At 38.3% G+C, this 19,349-nt stretch overlaps 1 protein-coding gene across 2 annotated transcripts in view; it reads right to left on the minus strand.

Moving 5' to 3' along the window:
* Positions 1-19,349, minus strand: part of SLC4A10 (solute carrier family 4, sodium bicarbonate transporter, member 10) — a 127,767-nt gene that overhangs the window by 76,556 nt on the left and 31,862 nt on the right. For both annotated transcript variants that reach the window (XM_009894617.1, XM_009894618.1), the window contains one exon: positions 9,159-9,305. In XM_009894617.1, the coding sequence (XP_009892919.1) occupies positions 9,159-9,305 (147 nt within the window). The remainder of the gene's footprint in view (positions 1-9,158; positions 9,306-19,349) is intronic.

A 19,349-nucleotide genomic window follows, 5' to 3' on the forward strand; every position in this document is an offset into this window, starting at 1 on the left:
ACCAAGTATCTAAAATTTCGTGAGATTATCCAGACTCTTTCATCCATATCACTTAATGCCACACAGAAAACATGTATCTAGTTATGCTGTAAGAACATTTATACACAAACACCTTCGGATTTAGACCTCTTTACTTACTGTAGTTGTCTAGACTGCTAATTAGACAAACTTATCTAAAGATAGAATGTAATGTACAGAAGTAGTGACTATTGGAAGCTGGAACGGTATCTCACAGAAAAAAAGGCAGCACAGATAGAGCTGATAAAAGTCTTTTACTCCATCGTTACAAAAACCACCTGGCCATATCGTAAGTCTAAATCTACACATCTAGCTCAGGTCACATAGCTGGTGTACTACATGTGCATTCTCTGTTTACCTAGCAGGACAAAGGAAGCAAAAGTAACCTCTCTAATGTCAACACACAATTGGGAACTTCAAAAATACATCACTATCTACACCTACCATCCCCTGCCCCTTTGTAAACTGTTTCTACATGGTTAGGCTCTTCCAGGTTAACAAGTTGTTTCTCTGTCCCAACTTCTCCGTTTTATTCTTCCTGTCTCTGTCTTCCCTTTACGTTTCTATTACCTTTTTTTTTTTTCCTTCATAACCTTTCAGTGCAGACCATTAAGTATTTTGGAGACATATTATTCTTTTTCCATATCACTCAGAAAATTTCCAGAACTCACAGATCACCTTAACATATGTGTATATTCGGTCTTCATAGCTCAAATGTTCTAAGTCTTAAAAAAAAAAAAAGAAATCCTGTCCTTATTTAAATGCAAATCTCAAATGAACAAATTCTGGATGAAACCCAGTCTCTCCAGAAATACGTATTTATTCTTCTACTAATGTATTTTAGATCTCTGAGAGGAACCAAAAATCCTTTGTGACAGCTGATAGGGGCCACGCTGCCAGTCAACCAAAAAATTGATTATCCAGCAGAACAGCTCAGCGATTCCTTGAACATTGTTTAAATGAAGTTCTGTTCTACAACCATATTTGTAAGACAAGCTACAGTACTTTCCATCTAGCAGTGAAGAGCATCATTGCATAGGATCCTCAAGCTCTCTGAATTTTGGAAAAACTGAGATGATAGCATTAATTGATTGCTAATTAAAGAGCAAATCCAGCACTGATCAAAAATAATTAAATGGGCCACTGATACAGGAAATTAAATTCAGCAGTAAAGATACCTTTCTTTGCAGTAGTAGTAAACTTGCTATAGCAATGAAACACAAACAATACATGACAGTTTCCACCTGAGGTCTGTTTGCTTAAACACAGTGTACCAATATAAAGTATGGTAAAGCCTACTTACTTCTTCACACAGCAAGGAAATTAAACCCCAGAAGAAGTATGGGAGAGGAGGGAGAGAGAGAAGGGCTTAGCTACTTCTAAGGGTCCAGAGAATGGATCTGCAGGGGGACAGCTAAGGGGTCGGAAATTACTTTTGGTGAATCATTTACGAACAGCAACAACCCCCTCCACTTTACCTTTTCTTTTATTACTCCTCTCTCTCACTGTTCACTCTTCTTTTTTTCCTTTAAGACCATTTCAACCTCTATTCTAAACCACCTTCCAGCCTCCCTCTACCTTTTTTTTTTTTTTAAATCAAATTCTTTATGTTCCTTATATCCACATATTGGTACATTCTAGACAAAGATAAGGTAAATACAAACATCAAGATTTAATCTGAGACTGGAAAGTACGTTCTGGTCAAGAAGTGTGCAACTTAAGACTATTTACCACAAGGACAAAATTCAGCGAGATATGAACTTGCAAAGGACAAGCACTATCACATTTGACTAGTGATAGAACATGAAAAACAAGCCACTTCGGTAGAGAGCTGGACTGCAGTGAAAATCTGAGAACAAGCATTTCCAAGAACATCCTGTACTCTTGACAAAATCAGCACTAGAACTGGTTTACAGCAGCAGCTACTGTTAAGTAGTGTTGTACAGCAGAGCTGCAGTTTTATGACAGTTATGATACTCATGCAAATACACACTTTCAGCGTGGGAAGGAAAGCAGAGCATCAGAAATCCCTTGAGGTGAGTAGTAACAAGGAAACACCTTATTGCTGTGATTTGCTCTTACTGAGTCTTCTGTGTAACATACAGCTACTTGACTGACAACAGTGAAGAATCTATATAAACGCCAAAATATGCAATATATTCTCTTCTTCCTTGCTAACAGACCAGTAAAAGTAGCTGCTAGATTCTGGCTATCTTTTTTTGTTGCTGTAATTTGTATTGGTGTCCGAAAACTGCAAGCCACAGCTTGATTTTCAGACAGCAAACTGGAAACTAAAAAAAAAAAAGTTATTATTTGCTTTATAGTACAATAATTTTATTTCAAGGACAAAACCTTAAGAGAATTAAACAATAGGAACATCATAAAATTAAAAAAAAAATCTGTTAGTTCTACTTATAAAACTGAGTTAACAGCATTACTCATGTGAGCAATGCCAGATGGCTTTGGCTCTTATTCATAGAAGTAATAAATACCAAATATGTCATTAATGTGTTATATGGAAAATGAGTAATATGTGATTCAAAAACAGTATGAAGGAATACTTCAATTGCTGACTGTCAAACTGTGATAACATAATCTTCAAGGTAGAAGCATAATATTTGCAAACTAGGACACTCAAATTTTTTTGAAGTCTAGGAAAACAGAAATTGGCTTGAATATTATCTGTGTTTACCCCTACCTCAGGTAGTACAGCCAGTGTAAAAAAAAATCCTTTGTATTATTATTGCTATTTCCAAAAGGTGATGAAAGTAACCTAGATTAAGCTAAAAAAATTCCATTAATGGGACTAATTTGTTACATTAGTATTTCTATCATTGCAGTTGTTTTATATCAGAGCACAGAGATATTAGAAACAATTTGAATTTAAAGTGACACAATAAGCAGCTGATGATTCTCCCACGTAAATGGCTCGTCACCAGTTCAGGAAATTCTCCAGGACCAGCTGGGACTGGGCAGAAAGTCTGGTACATGACAGGAGGAGGAGCACCATCAAAAACCACCCGTGCTCAGCTAAGAGCCATCTCAATGAGGAAAAGTCGAAGCAGCTTTCTGTTTGCTGTGGCTCCACCAGCCCACGGGAGCCTCCTGCCAAACTCTGTGTTATACCTGGGTTTCTCTGGGCTTGTGCTCACATCACCTGTGCAGCACTCACACAGACATCCAAACTACCTCTGATATCTCAAATTCATTGCATGCATGGAAAACCTGAGTATTCCAGGTTGAAAAATCTGTATAACTCCACCGTTAAAAGGGTAAAAATTAAGACCTGGTGAATACGCTATGGTTGAAAGCACAAATTCACACTGGGAATCTGCTGCAGAAAGGAGGCAACCCTGCAGCAACCTGACATAGTGCTCACTACCATGATTTTTTGTGAATTCATTAACATCCCTAAAACAAAAGCAAGATATAGGCATAGACATGCCAAAACAGCAGAACTGAAAGCTAGAACTGATAATAACCTAATTCCCACAGGGTAACACAAAAAGCTGCTTCCCGGAACAGCACTGAGTGCAGGCAGTGGCCTACATCACCATCCCACCTTGCAGAACACACGTAGGGAAGAACCATAACTGGCATTTCCCCCATTTAAAACATCCTCAAAGTGCAACCCCAATTCTGGGTCAGGACTGCTCCCTCCTGCCTAAGAGAACAAGGTGAAATCAAGACTTGGGATGTGGTAAGACAGCAGGATCATCCTCAGTCCCTCCACATAAATTCAGCCCAGCAAACAACCTGCTCCACTGCACCATTCAGTGCGTGCCAGGATTTCTCCTGAGACAAGCCGCCCTGCCATCAGGCAGAACTGCACGCAATCTGCCCAAGCCATACCACAAGCAGAAATACAGCCTTGGGTACATATAAAACGTATTCCAAATTTTCTCCGCTGCTCTTGATAAACTCTAGAAAGGGTGCAAAAAACGTATTTCTGGTAACACTCTATCAGAACAGGTTTATGTATTTCTAAGCCTGTTGAGAACCTGCATTTCAGGGTAGTATTAGTAGGCTAATACTTCTTATTAAGGTCAGTAGATGTAGGGGTGAAAAAATACTTTTCCTACATTAGAAAATAGGCTAAACATTAAAATAAAATTTACATTACAGAAGTTCACATAAGATAGTAAACATGATAGACAAGACTTAATCCATGCCTCATTCTCTTGTACATTCACATTAAAGTAATATTAAATATACAAATTTTTTTTTTTTTTGATTGCTCACTGCACCGGACAGGCTGCAGACAGGGAATGAACTTGTGTAACACAGTTGACATCCATTACAACTCCTTTCAAACAAAGGGGAAATGGTGTGAAAAATTCAAAGGATCAGAGAAAAGAAAGGATTATTTCACACGCAGACAAACATTCATTATCCTCCTGCTTGCGCTCACCAAGGAAGTAGTGGATGGGGCTCTGCTCCCACCCCCTTCCTGTGCAGATTGGACTTTGCCCTTCAGCTCAGCAATCAGTAAAGGTAGGGATCACAAATAACTTTTTTTTTAAATTAGAAAACATGGTAAAAATTAAAACAAAATTTACATTACTAAAGTACACGTAAAATAGTAAACAGCCATAGAGCACACTTCTGAAAAATCTCTTCACAGACCTTAGAAATCATGTGTTAGGTTGGGAGAAAATATTTCCTTGCTTGCTCCTCTGGCACTTTATCCCTGTATGTATAATCTTGTTTTCAGGAAGCGCTCTCTGCGTTTTCTTCACCTGCATTGTTTCCATCACTTCAGTGCAATGACAAATAATCTTACGTTTTGGACCTGACAATGTGGACAATTCCCAAGCTTCAGTTCTCTTCTTTTCGCTAGATTCTTAAAACTGCAGTTATGATACATTATTTTAATCCAGATTTGCAGCAATCTGTTCCACAGCTGCCCAGAGATTTAAATTTCCAAGTTCATCCTTCAGCAGACAAAGCCTATAGTTAAGGGCAGGAGAATTCTCTTAACAGCCATACTCTTTACAAATAATTACATTTGCCCCATTAATACCCCTTTGAGGTTAGCTACCAAATATAGTGAGCTGAGCCCTTTCATTACACTTTCTTCAAGTCCCTCTAGTAACCAAGAGAAGTCCCCTTTTGCAATTCACTTTTTCGCTTGCATTACCTTCAGAGATCCTTTCCGGAACTGTGAGTACGGTCCTGTTAGGCTCACCTCCAGGGCTGCTCAGCTTCCCTTGCCACATCCAATATCATGAATTACAAATTTAAGCCTCTTTAAAACTAGAGATTATTAAAGCCAGATTTCTTAAAAGAACAAACCAACCTTACACAAGCCCCAACAGCATTTAGTCCTAGAAGTCACCACAGGAGGCTGAAATCAAATCCCAGTCCTCACAGCTGTGTTCACTTCACCCTCACAAAACCTGTCCTTAAAGACATCCTGCTGAGAGCTAAAGTCTTCCTCTCCCACCCCATTCTAAAACAGAAATATGAATATATTTATTTAACTCATAAATGCAAGTACAAGAGAGCTGTTTCACAGCTACAGGCAAAAAGCAGACACCAAAAACCAACAAAAATTGCCACTAAAATCCCCGTCCATACCAAGCAAGTGCAACCCTACCAGCCAAAGGCACTGCCACCAGAACCCACAGCGCTGATGGAGCAGTCTCAGCCAGCTTATGACCCTTCAGCCCACCAGGGCTGGCACCCATCACCCTCCCAGCAAACAGCACCAAGGAGCTGCTGTAGACTAGAAACAGCTTTTTTGCCAAACCAGTTTTAATTTGTATAAATTCCCTAATTTAATGCACAGAGTAGCCACCATACTTGCCCCACAAGGAAAGCTGTGGGAGGAGGGGAGCTTAAAGCAGGCATGAAACTGTGGCCCTAATTACAACAGCAGCATTTCAGCTGAGAACAGTAAACCTCTTCAATAAAGCAAATAGCATTACTGCAATTTTAACTAGAGTTGATAATTTCACTGGATTTCTCCCTTTCTTCCAAAAAATTATAAGGCAAGATGGAGGAAATCTAGATCTTGAAATCACTTAGCATACCATTTTTACTACCTAAAAAAGCCTCTCCATGAGCAAGCCATGTAATCTGCAAATTATGCAATTCAAAGGCACATCATTATGGCAAAATGGAAACATCTTGTACAACCTCATCTCATCAAGAGGCAACAGACTAACAGCAAGAATCAGGTGTGGGGAAAACAAAAATAAAACCCAAGCAATTGATCTGTGACCCCAAATGACTGGACTCTACCTCTTTTTATTCCACTAACTACATATTCTACATATTATTTGTCTACAAGCTCTGAATCCACACACTGAGAACACTCAGGTTATTTTTGAAAACTGACAGTAGGAGATTTAAAAAAAAAAAAAAAAAGCTTATGAGCTGCCATCAGAATATTCTAAAAAATCTATTCTCTGCAGAAACATTCCCTCAGAAAGTAGCTGGTACAGCTTTCCCAGGCAGGATTCAAAGGGATTACCAGGAAGCTTACAGCCATGGGCATTACACTGAATACAGGTGTTTTCTACCCATGTTGATACAAAGAAAACCATTTACGAAATTGTTTTTCACTGAATAGGAACCTGTCCACTCTGAGTGGGGCCTGCACAGCCCCACAGCCCTATGTGCACTGCACAGCTCCCTGAAGCAGTGATAGCACAGCAAGATCTGCACGTAATGGTACTTCACAGATGAAGTTATAAATTATACCATTATAACTTATGACAAAAAATAATGCTTCATCCCATGCTTGGTTAACTGAGCAGTCTGGAGCACTTCACGTCTGAGTGTTTCAGGTCTTTACTTGTTCCAGCATCTCTATTATTCAGTTGTTGCATCTTTGGCTTTTATTATACCTCCTTTCATACTTCACTGCTTCAAAACACTCCTAATTTATGCTCTGGCATCATAAAAATCCTAATGTATTTTTCTGACTTACTTCAGAGCACTGTGTTCTATCAGCTCGTCTCACAGTGCTTATTTTCTCTATCTTTCTTCTTGCACCTGCTCGTTGAAATGTTTTTTCTTTCCCCTCCTCGCCCCCAGTTCCCATGAATACAGCCTCCTACTATTCGGCAGAAATGCATTAGGAGGGGTATATGGTGAAAGGGAGCTAAGCATTTCTGCGTGTTCAATTAAATCAGAATGATTCATAAAGTAAGGGACGATTTTGGATGTGCTCTCTTAGGTAGCACAGTCCCTCATTTTAAGTTATGCATCAAGAGCAGGAAGCACATTTGTCTTCCTTGCAACTTCCTTCAGCCTCTGGGTACTGTTGAAACCTTGTGGTCATGGGGAATGAGAGTAAGAAGCATTATGGAGGTTTAGCGGATTCAGATTTAGTGCGGGAAGTATCTGTTGCTTCCTCGTGCAAATGAAGCATAGAAAAAACTATGCTTATATTCTCTCTAAAGGCAATGCTTCTCCCCAGGCAGCACAGCCTGTCTGAAACTCCTGTAAGGAAAATCCATAGTAAATGCGAGGATGCGGATATAGACTACAATTAATCCCTGTATAATTTTGTCTGCCTACTCTGACTGTGCTTAACCCTTCCGTCACTGTATAATTTTCAGATTTACCAACTTACAAATGCACTTCAAAACTATCTTTTTCATATTACTGCTATTCCACTCTTAGAGCAATCTTGAACATAAGCTGATTTTCACTAAACGCAGAATTTCTTTGAACAGTGCGTTTTATTGTATGCACAACTGTCGAAGACTATTAAGGACAGATTCAGACAGACAATTTCTGGGTTTTTTTTCACTTTTGACATTAGGAAGGACACAAGCCTAGGTCTCCAGAAGTTGAAAGATCAAAGCTAGGTTCTCAGCCAAAATGTGTCACATACTGGCACTTAAATAAAACCAGACGACTCAACAGAAGACACTGCTTCATAGTTTAAGACATCTCACTTCTTGGCTAACGTAACTTTCAATTGTTTCTTTTTAATCTCTCATTATATGTATATATGCATATTCTTTTTGAAAACTATTTTAATAATTTATGAACTTTGTTGTTTTCCAAGAAACCAGTTTCAATAAAGTATTGGGTCTTTGTACATTTGAAATACATTCCAGACAGAACCACCAGAGCCAATTTTTTCTTCACTGTTCAATCTTCAAAACATAACTCATATCTACTAAGTTTGAAAAAGTCTTGACTTTGTTTCATTCCCAGTATAATTCATTGTGAAAGATTTGAGTATTTTAAGCTCTTTACAATATACTTAACTGTCAGCAGTTATAATCTACTTGCTCCAAAGCTTTCTACATACATAATACAAACTTCAGATTAAAAGAAAGTCTTATAATTAGTATTCTGTAACCCGAAATTACATTGGCACATTTCGCTAATGATTTAAAAACATTCTTCTGTTGCACACTGACAAATTGTTTTCTATACATGCCTCCATTATATTTTCAACACTTACTACAGCCTTGGACATTTCAGCTAATGCGCTTTTCATTTTTGAACAGCAAATATTCTCATGTTTTGAGACAAAGCTTGACTAATTTATTCATGACTACCTCTTTCTGTTCTTTGTAATGTTTTTTATTTTAAAAATTTGAGAATTTTAAGAGTTTTGTATCAGGTTCATTTAGTGAAATGTATTTTTTCGTGTTTGCTTTCAAGTCCTCAGTTAGCAGATTCATCTCACAATGGCATATTACAGGGTCACGTAAGGAAAGAGGCAAGCAAAGTCTGGATTGTCGTTCACATTCGATATAACACTGCAGCTTCAGTTACATCAACTTTATTACAAAACTAATTGTAAAGAATCACAGCTCCTCTGTGTTATGTTTTAGGGGCAAATACTCCAGAGCCTTCACGGAGGGCAACTGGTGCCATAAAACACTCATCCCTCTCAGTGGTGGTGGCAGTCTACCATTATGAGAACCCTCCTGGACAGTCTCCTACAGTGGTAGAAACTACTGAGGTCTCTCATGTATTGACTGCCACTGGCTGCTGCCCTTCATCAGAAGTACAAATCTTGGCGCTCCAGCAGAGACTACAGAGGCTCTGGTGGGTTCTCCAAAACCCCATTGCTAATCATGTCCAAGCCAAAACAGGACAGAGCATGCACAATTATACTGATGTTTATAATTAAAAATTCTATGCAAAAATAAAATTTATCTTACCAAAAGGAGGAGACTCTCTTCCATCTTCTAATCCTGAATCTCGCTCTCTGTCTCTCTTTCTGTGTTTATGTCCGCGGTGCCTATGGCGTCGGTGACTTTTTCTTCCACCCAGTGGCACATGAACTCCAATGAACAATGTTCGATGGCCTACAGTTAAAAAAAAAAAAAGCTACCTTTTAAAAAGGGGCTGTGGCAACACAATATTAATAACCATGATAGTATTAATGGTATAATAATTATTATAAATGCATAATTGTATAATACTGATTATTCTAATATTAATAGTTGTAACATTATTGATTACAATAATAATGATGATGTGTCACAGATATAGAACCCCTTCATACAGGGCAAAATCCCAGTATTGAAGTCCTTAATATGCAGTGCCAGATTATTGATTTTTTTTCTTCAAATTTGTATCTCTGCGTGTGAACTTTCATTAAAGCCAGACAGGTGTTCTGTAAAATGTCTTCTAAAACAGTAACATGAAGAGACACATGGATCTCTTTGCACTGAACATTTGGTAAAGTTGCTGTTTGCTTTGTGTGTACAGGAACTTTACAAAACTCATTGCTATTTATGAGCCAAACCTTGACAGAATTCTTGTGGGAAACTCACTGAAGGGAAAAGTTAAAAAAAAAAAAAAAAAAGTAGCAACTGAAAAAACAAATCCATACGCAACTTCATGTGCTCACATCATAAATACACTGCTGGTAGCTTAGGGTGCTTTCATTTCATCTATTTTATTTTTTAAAACGCATAAGAAGGTACACAGTTCCATGCCTGCCACCATCTTTGAGCCTAAGGAATTTTATGTTGCTGATAAAACCCAAAAGATTTAGCTCTCTTAGCTAACAGGATCAGAGCACAGTAAAGCATTTAGAAGGGAGAGAGCACAGGGGAAATGCACAGAAAGTACCACAAAACAGAACAAACGGGAAAGGAATCATGACTCACTACAGGCAGGTCTCCTACATTTACTCAGCAGAAAGACAGTGTCCAGATTACTCATCTCAAATAACATTTATTTTCTCCTTGAAATGAGCATAACACAGCTAGTGGATAATTGCTGCTTTGCTGTAATCATTCAGCAGTGTCAATCATCTGAAAAAGGTCAAGAACATTAAACTAAAGCAGCACGTGATCTCTAATCCCATGGAGACTCCAGCAGGGACCGAAAACACAGCAAGGCAGCATTTGTCACAATGCATCAAAGAAATTCAAGGCTGACAGGAATTCTCTGCTGAGGCAGAGCTAAAAAAGCTGGAGAAAAGGCTCTGGACACCACACCAGTGACTTCCTCAACTTAGATTCACACAGAGGAGACTAGAAAGAAGACACATCAATTTTTGGAAGACTAATTCTTGCAGAGTCAGGAGATATTTTCTGAAGCACGGCCACGAGTTGAAAATTTTTTTTTTTTAATTTATTTTTAGATACCTCTTGCTTATTACATTTAACCCAAGAAATTATTTAAAGAGAACAGCTGCTTTTGGTGTATTTCAAATGTATTGCAATCAGTGGTGCATGAAACAGGGAAAAAATGTATGCCATAAAAAGAAGTCATTAAAAAGACACTAAAGGACAGCAGTAATGTGGTACTCAACACTTCCTTGTCCCCTTCCTTGGACAGGAAAAAAAAAACAAAACCAACATTTTGAAAGGAACAGGACTACCCTTCCTAAGACTTAAATAATTTCTGGAGGTGCAAATAGATTGGTTTTTTTAATTTAGTAATTTACCTGCTGCTTTGTGATAGAAGTGGGCATCCTTATGTTAGTTTTGTGCCACTTCAACACTCAGGTTGTACCTGCATCAGGAAATGCAGATTCAGGTTCACACTTCAATTAATTTCCAGGGCTGAATCCAGGACTTGAGTCCACACTGGGAAACAGGCCTTAAGATGCCACAACATTCATGTGTGTCTGAATACAACAATTCTACCTATACAGACAGAATCAGCTCACGCCGAAAAGAAAATAGGAACCTGGGAACTGAAATGGATAACCAAGAAAAAGCAAAATGGGTTTTATTCCCTCTGTGTGAACTGACTGAGGCTGTTTTACCAAGGCATAATTTCAATAAACATAGAGAGGAATCTAGGTCCTTGTAACAAGGTTCAGGCAAATAAGAGGAAAAAAAAAAGAAACTGACGGGGGGAAAGGAATAGTTTTTTACAGAAAACTGATAGAGCAAAAAGCAAAAATAAAAAAAAATTAATAAAGACTTAAGAAGTTCTGGTTTATTAAAAGTGCAAAACTGTGGAGCAAAAAAAGAACAGCTGGGAACAAAAGAAAAATTAATGAATCCTAAATTGCTGGCAAAACGACAGTGAATGATAGAAGCAGGAAAAAAAAAAAAAGAGGAAAGATAAAAGAAATCCAATGAGTAAAGGAGTAAAGTGACCTTACTTGAAGTACTCTTTTGACGGTAAAGATTATAAACTAGTGCTCAGAATGTAAAGTATTTTTTCCTGTACAAGCTGACTGAGACAGTACTGAAGAAGTTTCCAGTGAGCTCTGTAAATTTCCCAACCTCCCAACCAGGAGGCTCCCCTACAGCCTCCAGGACAGAGCAGAGCAGAAACACCACGCTTTCTCTGACAATCCTGCTGCCTTACTCTGGTGAGAAGCATCCAGACCTGTTCCAATGAAGCTCTTCAACAGATTATTTTTTTTCCCCCCTAAAGACTTAGATTATTTGAACATGAGAATAATTTGAAGAGGAGAATAAATGAGAACTCTGCTTAATATAAAACTTCTAACAGAAATACCACATGAACCTTTAACCCATAATTCTAAAAGAAGGATTTTTCCAAAACAACGTTTTCCCAAAAATTCTACGTTTCAAGAGGATCTAAAGAGGATTTGCTTTCATTCCATAAGCAAGCCCCAAGAATCAGCCAGACTCTGTCGTTTTCATGTTGTGCATAAAAGCAGTCATCAGAAGATTTCTGCCCTAGCATAACACAAATACAGGTTGCAGATAGCTCCCGAACATCACTGACATCCTCCCCAAATATGCAAAACTGGGTAAAGATGACCTTTTTTTTTTTAAAAAAAAAATAAAACAGACACTTTAACACCTTCAGCACCTATACTTACTATAAGGTCTCAGTTAATCTGACTAAATTTTCCAAAGAAACAACAGCTATAATTTCAATTCGGCTGAAGTCAATTGCAGGATATCCAACAGGATTCAGATTTGTTGCTTATCGTTCATAACTATTTGTATAAGGGCATTTCCTTCATTTACCTTTAAGAGCTTTTTTGTGTGTGTTTACTATTTACTTCATCAGGATGCTACCTAAAGATGACTGAATATTACTTAAATATTGTAAAATAATTCTGCTCTGCTGTATGTTTGCACAGCGTCTCATTCAATCAGATCATAATTTCTCATTTGGCAAGGCTACAAAGGCACTAAAGTATAGGAAATATTAACAACTGTAAGTAAAATCAGGGTACATACTGTGAACATCAGGTACAACCTAACCACCATTCTCACACAGAATTTACACACAGTTTTAAGCGGTGAGCAGAACAAAAATGGATTTATAACTCTTTAAAGCCAAGCCTTCAAAAATACCAGGCTGGGCACCACTTTTGGACAGTTTTATCACCTGCACTCTGCACCATGTGCTGTAGAGTCCCATCCCCTTAGAAAGGGCTAAAGTTGCTAGTCAAAAATATATAAATGGATTATTGTTTTATATTTTGTTCCATGCTTACAAACCATATTTTTTTTCCAATTGTATTTTTCCAATGGTTGTGTTTTCTTGCAAAAAATGTTAACAGCTGAAGTGGTCAATTACAGTTTATTTTATTATTACTATATTTAGTCAGTTAGCTTGGTTGGCTTCTCCACTCTTCCAAAGAAGCATCCTGTAAAGGAAGAAATCATACTTGAAACATTTCTTTATTCTGTACTTCTCAGCCAAGGACTATGGTGGATATGTTGTATGATACTTTGTGCATGCATGCACAGCCAGCCACACCTAATCAGGTCCATAGAAACATACACAGACACAATGCACTCAGGTACACACATACGGATTTGTGGTTCTGGACACACTTAGGAGTTTGACCTATTGTCCTTTATTTAAAAAAAAAAAAAATTACATCTAATGGATCAAAAGGATTTGTCCTGCTAATTTTTACTTCAAAATAAATGAAAGAATTTCTAGGCTGAGAGAGGTTTATTCCTCTCCATGGTTTACATTATGTTTATGTTACAATTTTAAAAATCTGAATTAATTTAGATATCAGTGAGCCATAGGATTTATCTGGTCTTCCTGAACTTACATTAACATCAATAGAGTTTTATCATGGAAAGACTATGATTTTGTTCCTGCAAAAACATACTCTGAACTAAAATGTTGATTTATTCCAGATGTGCTGCTAGGAAAGCTAAACAAAAGCACATGCATAAGTATTTTCAGTATTAGGATTTAGGAGTGAAACATTTTTGAAAACCAAACCTCTGAGAAAATACATTAATATACAAAGATTATTTACAATCTGAAAGCTTATTAAAGAAATGTAATACACTGAATTGATCTGTTCTGCAATGTCACCTTTATACAATGCTACATGTCCACTGTTAATTTTTTTGAATACTGTTTTTAAAAAAAAAGACTATTCTTAATCAAATTGCACATAGCTGAGCAACAAAACCCAGAATATAAAGTTAGTTCAAATCTATGCATTTATAGCATACAAGGCTTTGGCCACTTGTGATTTACCTTCAAAGCATTAAAAAACTTCTTAAGTAAAAATATTTTAAGGATTAAAGAAATAATTACTCTTGTTTTAAAGTTTTAATTTTACAGGATTACACGAATAAATCCAAATTATATTATAAAAATATTTAAAAGAGATCCTGTTAATTATACTTAATTTTCAGACAGATGAAAGTACATATAAGCATATGTAAAAATCAGGATTTCCATTAAACCTTTGAAGAAAAGATGTATTGTGCTGTAAATATCTGCACTTTGTGGAGGTATGAATTCTTTGCCCTAGAAAAGACAGATATGAAACATATATTATTAATATGAATACATCTTGCAGAGACATTTCTCAGAATACAACTGAAGTAGAAGGGTTGTTTGGGTTACTGTATTCCAAAGAAGAAATTCTTCCTTACACCTAGATTTTCTTTTCAGAATCCAATAGGAAATGAACCATGTAAAAAGGCAACCTCAGAAAAGCAAATATTTTTCACATAGTCCTTGAAAATGACAGATGGTTTTCAGAACCTGGCATTCCGGGTCTTTAAAACAGAAGCTTGTCCAAACTACCTATCTTATTCATTAAATAAATGGAAAGGAAAAGAAATGTAGTGGTATTTTTAAAGCTTTGAAAAACATATACCCCATTATAATTTATGGTGCTTGATGACTTAACTTAGGAACTTCTGCAAATCCCATTACAGTTGTCTGAATGGATGTGACATTGCAATGGGAAATGGAGATGGAGAGAAAGGAATTGTAAATGTTTCCCCCAACCTAGAAACATTGAAATCTTTTTAATAGAATGCTAAGAGTATAGACATTTTTGCCCTAGTGCCCCCCATTCTCCTTCCAAACACAATTTTAACACAGAAAACACACACCCATTTGATAGGAAGAACATACATATGAAGCACATTCACCTCCCTACTTCTCCATCAGTAGAGGCTCCACAGGCTTCCATGTTACACCAGGCATGTGGGATTCAAGCAGGTACTTTAAGAGCTCCTTAGTGAACCAGCCAAGTTGGGGCCTATTGCATAAAAAGTGACTGTCCTGGATCTGAACAGCCCTGAGCACCACTCGTGCTACATCTGCCTGTGCTGCCTTCCACCCGGAACGATCTGAATCTGCCTTAGGCACCTGCTGAGACCATGGCTTTCAGATCCCTGCTCACGGGCATGACGGATGGGGGCAGATAAGGGAACAGATGGGTCTTGAAACATCTCCAGAAAGAGCAAAGGCAGGCTTCTGTGACCTACTAAGGAAACACACTGCAAAGTCAAGATGCCTTGAGAGAGAATATTTTGCCAGCTGTTTGAGCCAAGTCTCAAATTACTGCTGACCTCAGCAGGACTGGAGGGGTTTCTCCCTCTTCTGGAAAACACTCAGTGCCTTGAAGCCTCTTTTATGTATTGCCAGCTAGAGCTGAACCAAATACAATTTTCCATCCACTCAAAAATGAACAGTGAGGTAGAGACAGAAAACCAGCAGTCCATGTAGAGTTAAAAAAACTGTCTTTTTCCTTATAGGAGAAAAAGTGATTATGGTGAATTGTGTAGGAGTAGAGAGTACATGACTCACAATTCGTTATTGTAGTGCAGCAGGGAGGCAGAGTGAAAGAGAAAGCAGAAAGGACAAAAGCAATGCTTCCTAAACCAACAGTTTACATCGCTGTTTGTGGTTATGGGTTGCTCAAGGGACATTCTTCATCTTTTTGCCATGCTATAAATTGGAGGAACTGACAAGAAAGCCTTCACAAATTTTTTAGATTACACATGTAATTTATGTTCTAGGTTAAAGTATAATAGAAATTATATTTTTTTTTAAATTAAACAATATCCCTGGCCCAAGAAAGCATTAAGGACATATGAATATGGAAGATAAGAGCATCTTACTGAAGTCATTAAAGTTAAGCACCTTTTAAAGACCCCCAGTCAGTCACTGCCCTCCCAACAAATCTCTTAACAAAACATTTTTCCAGGTTGTGGCTGGGCTAAAAAGCCTTTTTAACTGCAGTTATGTTCATTTCCTATTTCCCTGCATTGCTCCAGAGGAGTCCAGAGGTGTTGCGTGCATGGTCCTATCATGAGATCAGGTCTCAGACAATAGAAAAAAAAAAAAAGAAAAAAAAAAATAAATCAGCAGACACAGAATGTAAAAGGACCCGCTCAGACACACACACACACTTTCCACTGATGGAAAGTAAGGCTGTGGTTATTGGAGAGAAGAATTTGACCTATATTTCTAAATTAGCAACATGCCAAAAAAAAAAAAAGCAAACTCCATACTAGCACAGCTGGATGTTGAAAACTGTTTCTGTCTTCTGATGCTGCAATTTTGCAGCTTTCACCAATAACAGCAAGTTGGTTTATGCCAATTTCGTTTATAAGAATTTCACAAGGTGAAATATTTGGAAATATTAGTGCCCACAAATATTAAAAAGGTTTCTTGTCAGTGAAGTTCAGAGCAAAGTCAAACTTCAAAACCCAAAGCTTATGATCAAGCAGACTCTGGCGTTCAGCCAACACTATGTGAGAACTTGTTTGCTTTCATTATTTCATTATTCTTCATGTGAACTTTCAAAAAGATTTTGTGAAAACGTCCAGCAGAGTTATTCACGTAACTTCAACGTGAACCACCTTCCCACAAACATGGGAACACCTGGGAAGGGACAAGAGACCCAAGCAAAGGGACCAAACCAGGTGACTGCCAAGGCAAGAGTGCAAGCACAGTTCAGGAGAAAAGTGAGATCCCAAGGAATACTGAGACACACAGGAGAAAGGAGATAAAACTAGATGAGAACCACTACAGAAAGATGTGCCTTAGAAATGACAAATGGAACAAGCTAGAGCATGTAGTATCTGGTAGGCAACAAAAGAAAGAATTCTGTGCTTGTAAAGCCAAAATGGTTCTTTTTTTAGGCAACCTTTCTGTAGAGACCTACAGCTATACAACGACATCAGTCAACAGTATCCTGGGCTGCATCAAAAGAAGTATGGCCAGGAGGTCAAAGGAGGTGATTCTGCCCCTCTACTCTCGTGAGACACCACCTGGAGTACTACATCCAGCTCTGGAGTCCCCAACATAAAAAGGACATGGACCTGTTGGACTGTGTCCAGAGTGTGTCCATGAGTGTTGGAGTGTGTCCATGAATTACGTGGAAAAATCTCACGCTGAGTGCCGAAGCCCCCAACATAGGAAAGACATGGACGTGTTGGAGCAGGTCCCGAATAGGGCCACAAAGATGATCAGAGGGCTGGAGCACCTCTCCTATGAGGCAGTTATGTTCATTTCCTATTTCCCTGCATTGCTCCAGAGGAGTCCAGCCTCCTATGAGGCTGAAAGAGTTGGGGCTGTTCAGCCTGGAGAAGAGAAGGCTCCAGGGAGATCTTATAGCAGCCTTCCAGTACCTAATGGGGGCCTACAGGAGAGCTGGGGAAGGACTTTTTACTAGGGCATGTAGTGACAGGACAAGGGGGAATGGATATAAACTGGAAGGGGGCAGGTTTAGATTAAACATTAGGAAGAAATTTTTCACTTTAAGGGTGGTGAGGCACTGGAACAGGTTGCCCAGCAAAGTTGTTGAGGCCCCATCCCTGGAGGTGTTCAAGGCCAGGCTGGACGTGGCCCTGGGCAACCTGGTCTAGTCGGAGGTGTCCCTGCCCATGGCAGGGGGGTTGGAACTCGATGATCTTCAAGGTCCTTTTCAACCTAAACCATTCTATGATTCTATGACATCCGACATTACAGGCATAGACTAACCCAAATCTCTCTCCAGCTCTTTACTTCCACAGCTTATACTCTACCTCTCTAAGTCTAATGGACATTTCTGCAAGGAGTATGAGGTAGGTCAGAATGAACATCAGGATGAAGGGGGCACCCAAGGGAAGCAGAGGCAAGGAAGCTTGGAACAGGGGATCTGTACCGATGAGATAACAAATTATTTGCAATAGGCTGTAGTGTCCTGGCAGCCAAAGGGAGGGGAGACCTTGGTCAATGTTCCTGTCTGGCCATGCAGAATTAGTAGCTGACTTGCTTCTACATAGAGGCAAGGACGAATCAAGGCCAGTTATATTCTTTTAGTCCTGTGAGCTGCTAGGTCCTATTAATTTTCAGGTAAATAATGTCAGTGGCAGACAGGTCCAGTGTTATGGTATTTTTATAAAAAATGTCCAGTCTCTGAGAATAAAAGCCTACTTCAATATCTCCGATTTTACTAAATAATATATGGAAATTAGAGTTCAATCACACTGAGTTTTTTGTGTATTAAACCTAACCGTATATAATCAAAATTTCATTAAAATAATTTTTAAACTACTTTCACAAGCTAGAATAAATCTAAAAAGAAATAATAACTGAAATAGCCATTTCTAAACGAGAATAATTAAATACTCTGGGATTTCTCCTTTTTTGGTCAACAGAACATCTATCAAAATTGATCTTCATGCAGGTTGTTAAATACAAAACATCTCCACAAGCACACCAACATTTCAAATTAATTTTTGGTTTATTAGGTTTAAATCCTTAGCTTCTGCATCATATTCAGTGTTGTGCTAGTGATGTTTATTTCCTAATTTAGCTTGACGTCTTCTGTGACTTTCAGTAATCAGTTCATGTAATCTAAATTTTGTCAAAAATGTCAGAATGCATATTCTGATGTACAGTGATTTATATACTAGATACAGTGTTTTATGCATCTTGAGAGACATAAAAGATGGCGAACTTGATTTCCCATGAGACCAATTTTTCCCACAGCACTTAGGCAGTTAAAATGTCTGAACTATAAAAAGATTAAGCAAAATCTTGCCTTCTTTGAATCAAGGATCATTTTGCAATTTCCTCCAACAGAGCCAGGATTCATCCCTGATTCATGCCTGGACCTCCACCCAATCCTATCTCCAGCGATTTCCCTATTGAAGCTGCGTCTCAAACCAGGCCACAGTAATACTCCTCCTGGCAGTTCTGAAATCCTGCCACAAAAATCCAGGATTTGCAGCTGACCACCTCTAGCAAGAACAGCCATGGAACAGTCATTTTCATTCTCAGCTGATATGGTGGGCATAAGCAAAAGACCTCAATCAGAGTGCACTTATTGCCAATCCATTTGCAAATCTACATAGTCCAAAGGTCTCAGCACGTGATCTGAGAGAATTTGAGATCTCCAAACACGTAAAGATACATCCAAATATTCTTAATCTATGACGGAAAAAGAAGGTATATGCATTTTGTCAGGAAACTGTTACTACTGAACATGCATTGAAGCAATGGCAGACAGCCAGAGGGAACAAGGAGTAAGCAGAGTGCAACTGTTTGTTGATATGCACATCTGTTTATGAAAACTTGCCTATCTGCTCCTAGTACAGGTACATGTACAACCTGTCCTTTTGCAATTTAGTGCTTTAATACCCAGAATCAGTGCCCAATTCTCATTTAGGAATTCCACCACCGACAAAAAT

Source organism: Charadrius vociferus, unplaced genomic scaffold (assembly GCF_000708025.1).
Source record: "Charadrius vociferus isolate BGI_N301 unplaced genomic scaffold, ASM70802v2 scaffold161, whole genome shotgun sequence".
Classification (NCBI taxonomy): Eukaryota; Metazoa; Chordata; class Aves; order Charadriiformes; family Charadriidae; genus Charadrius; species Charadrius vociferus.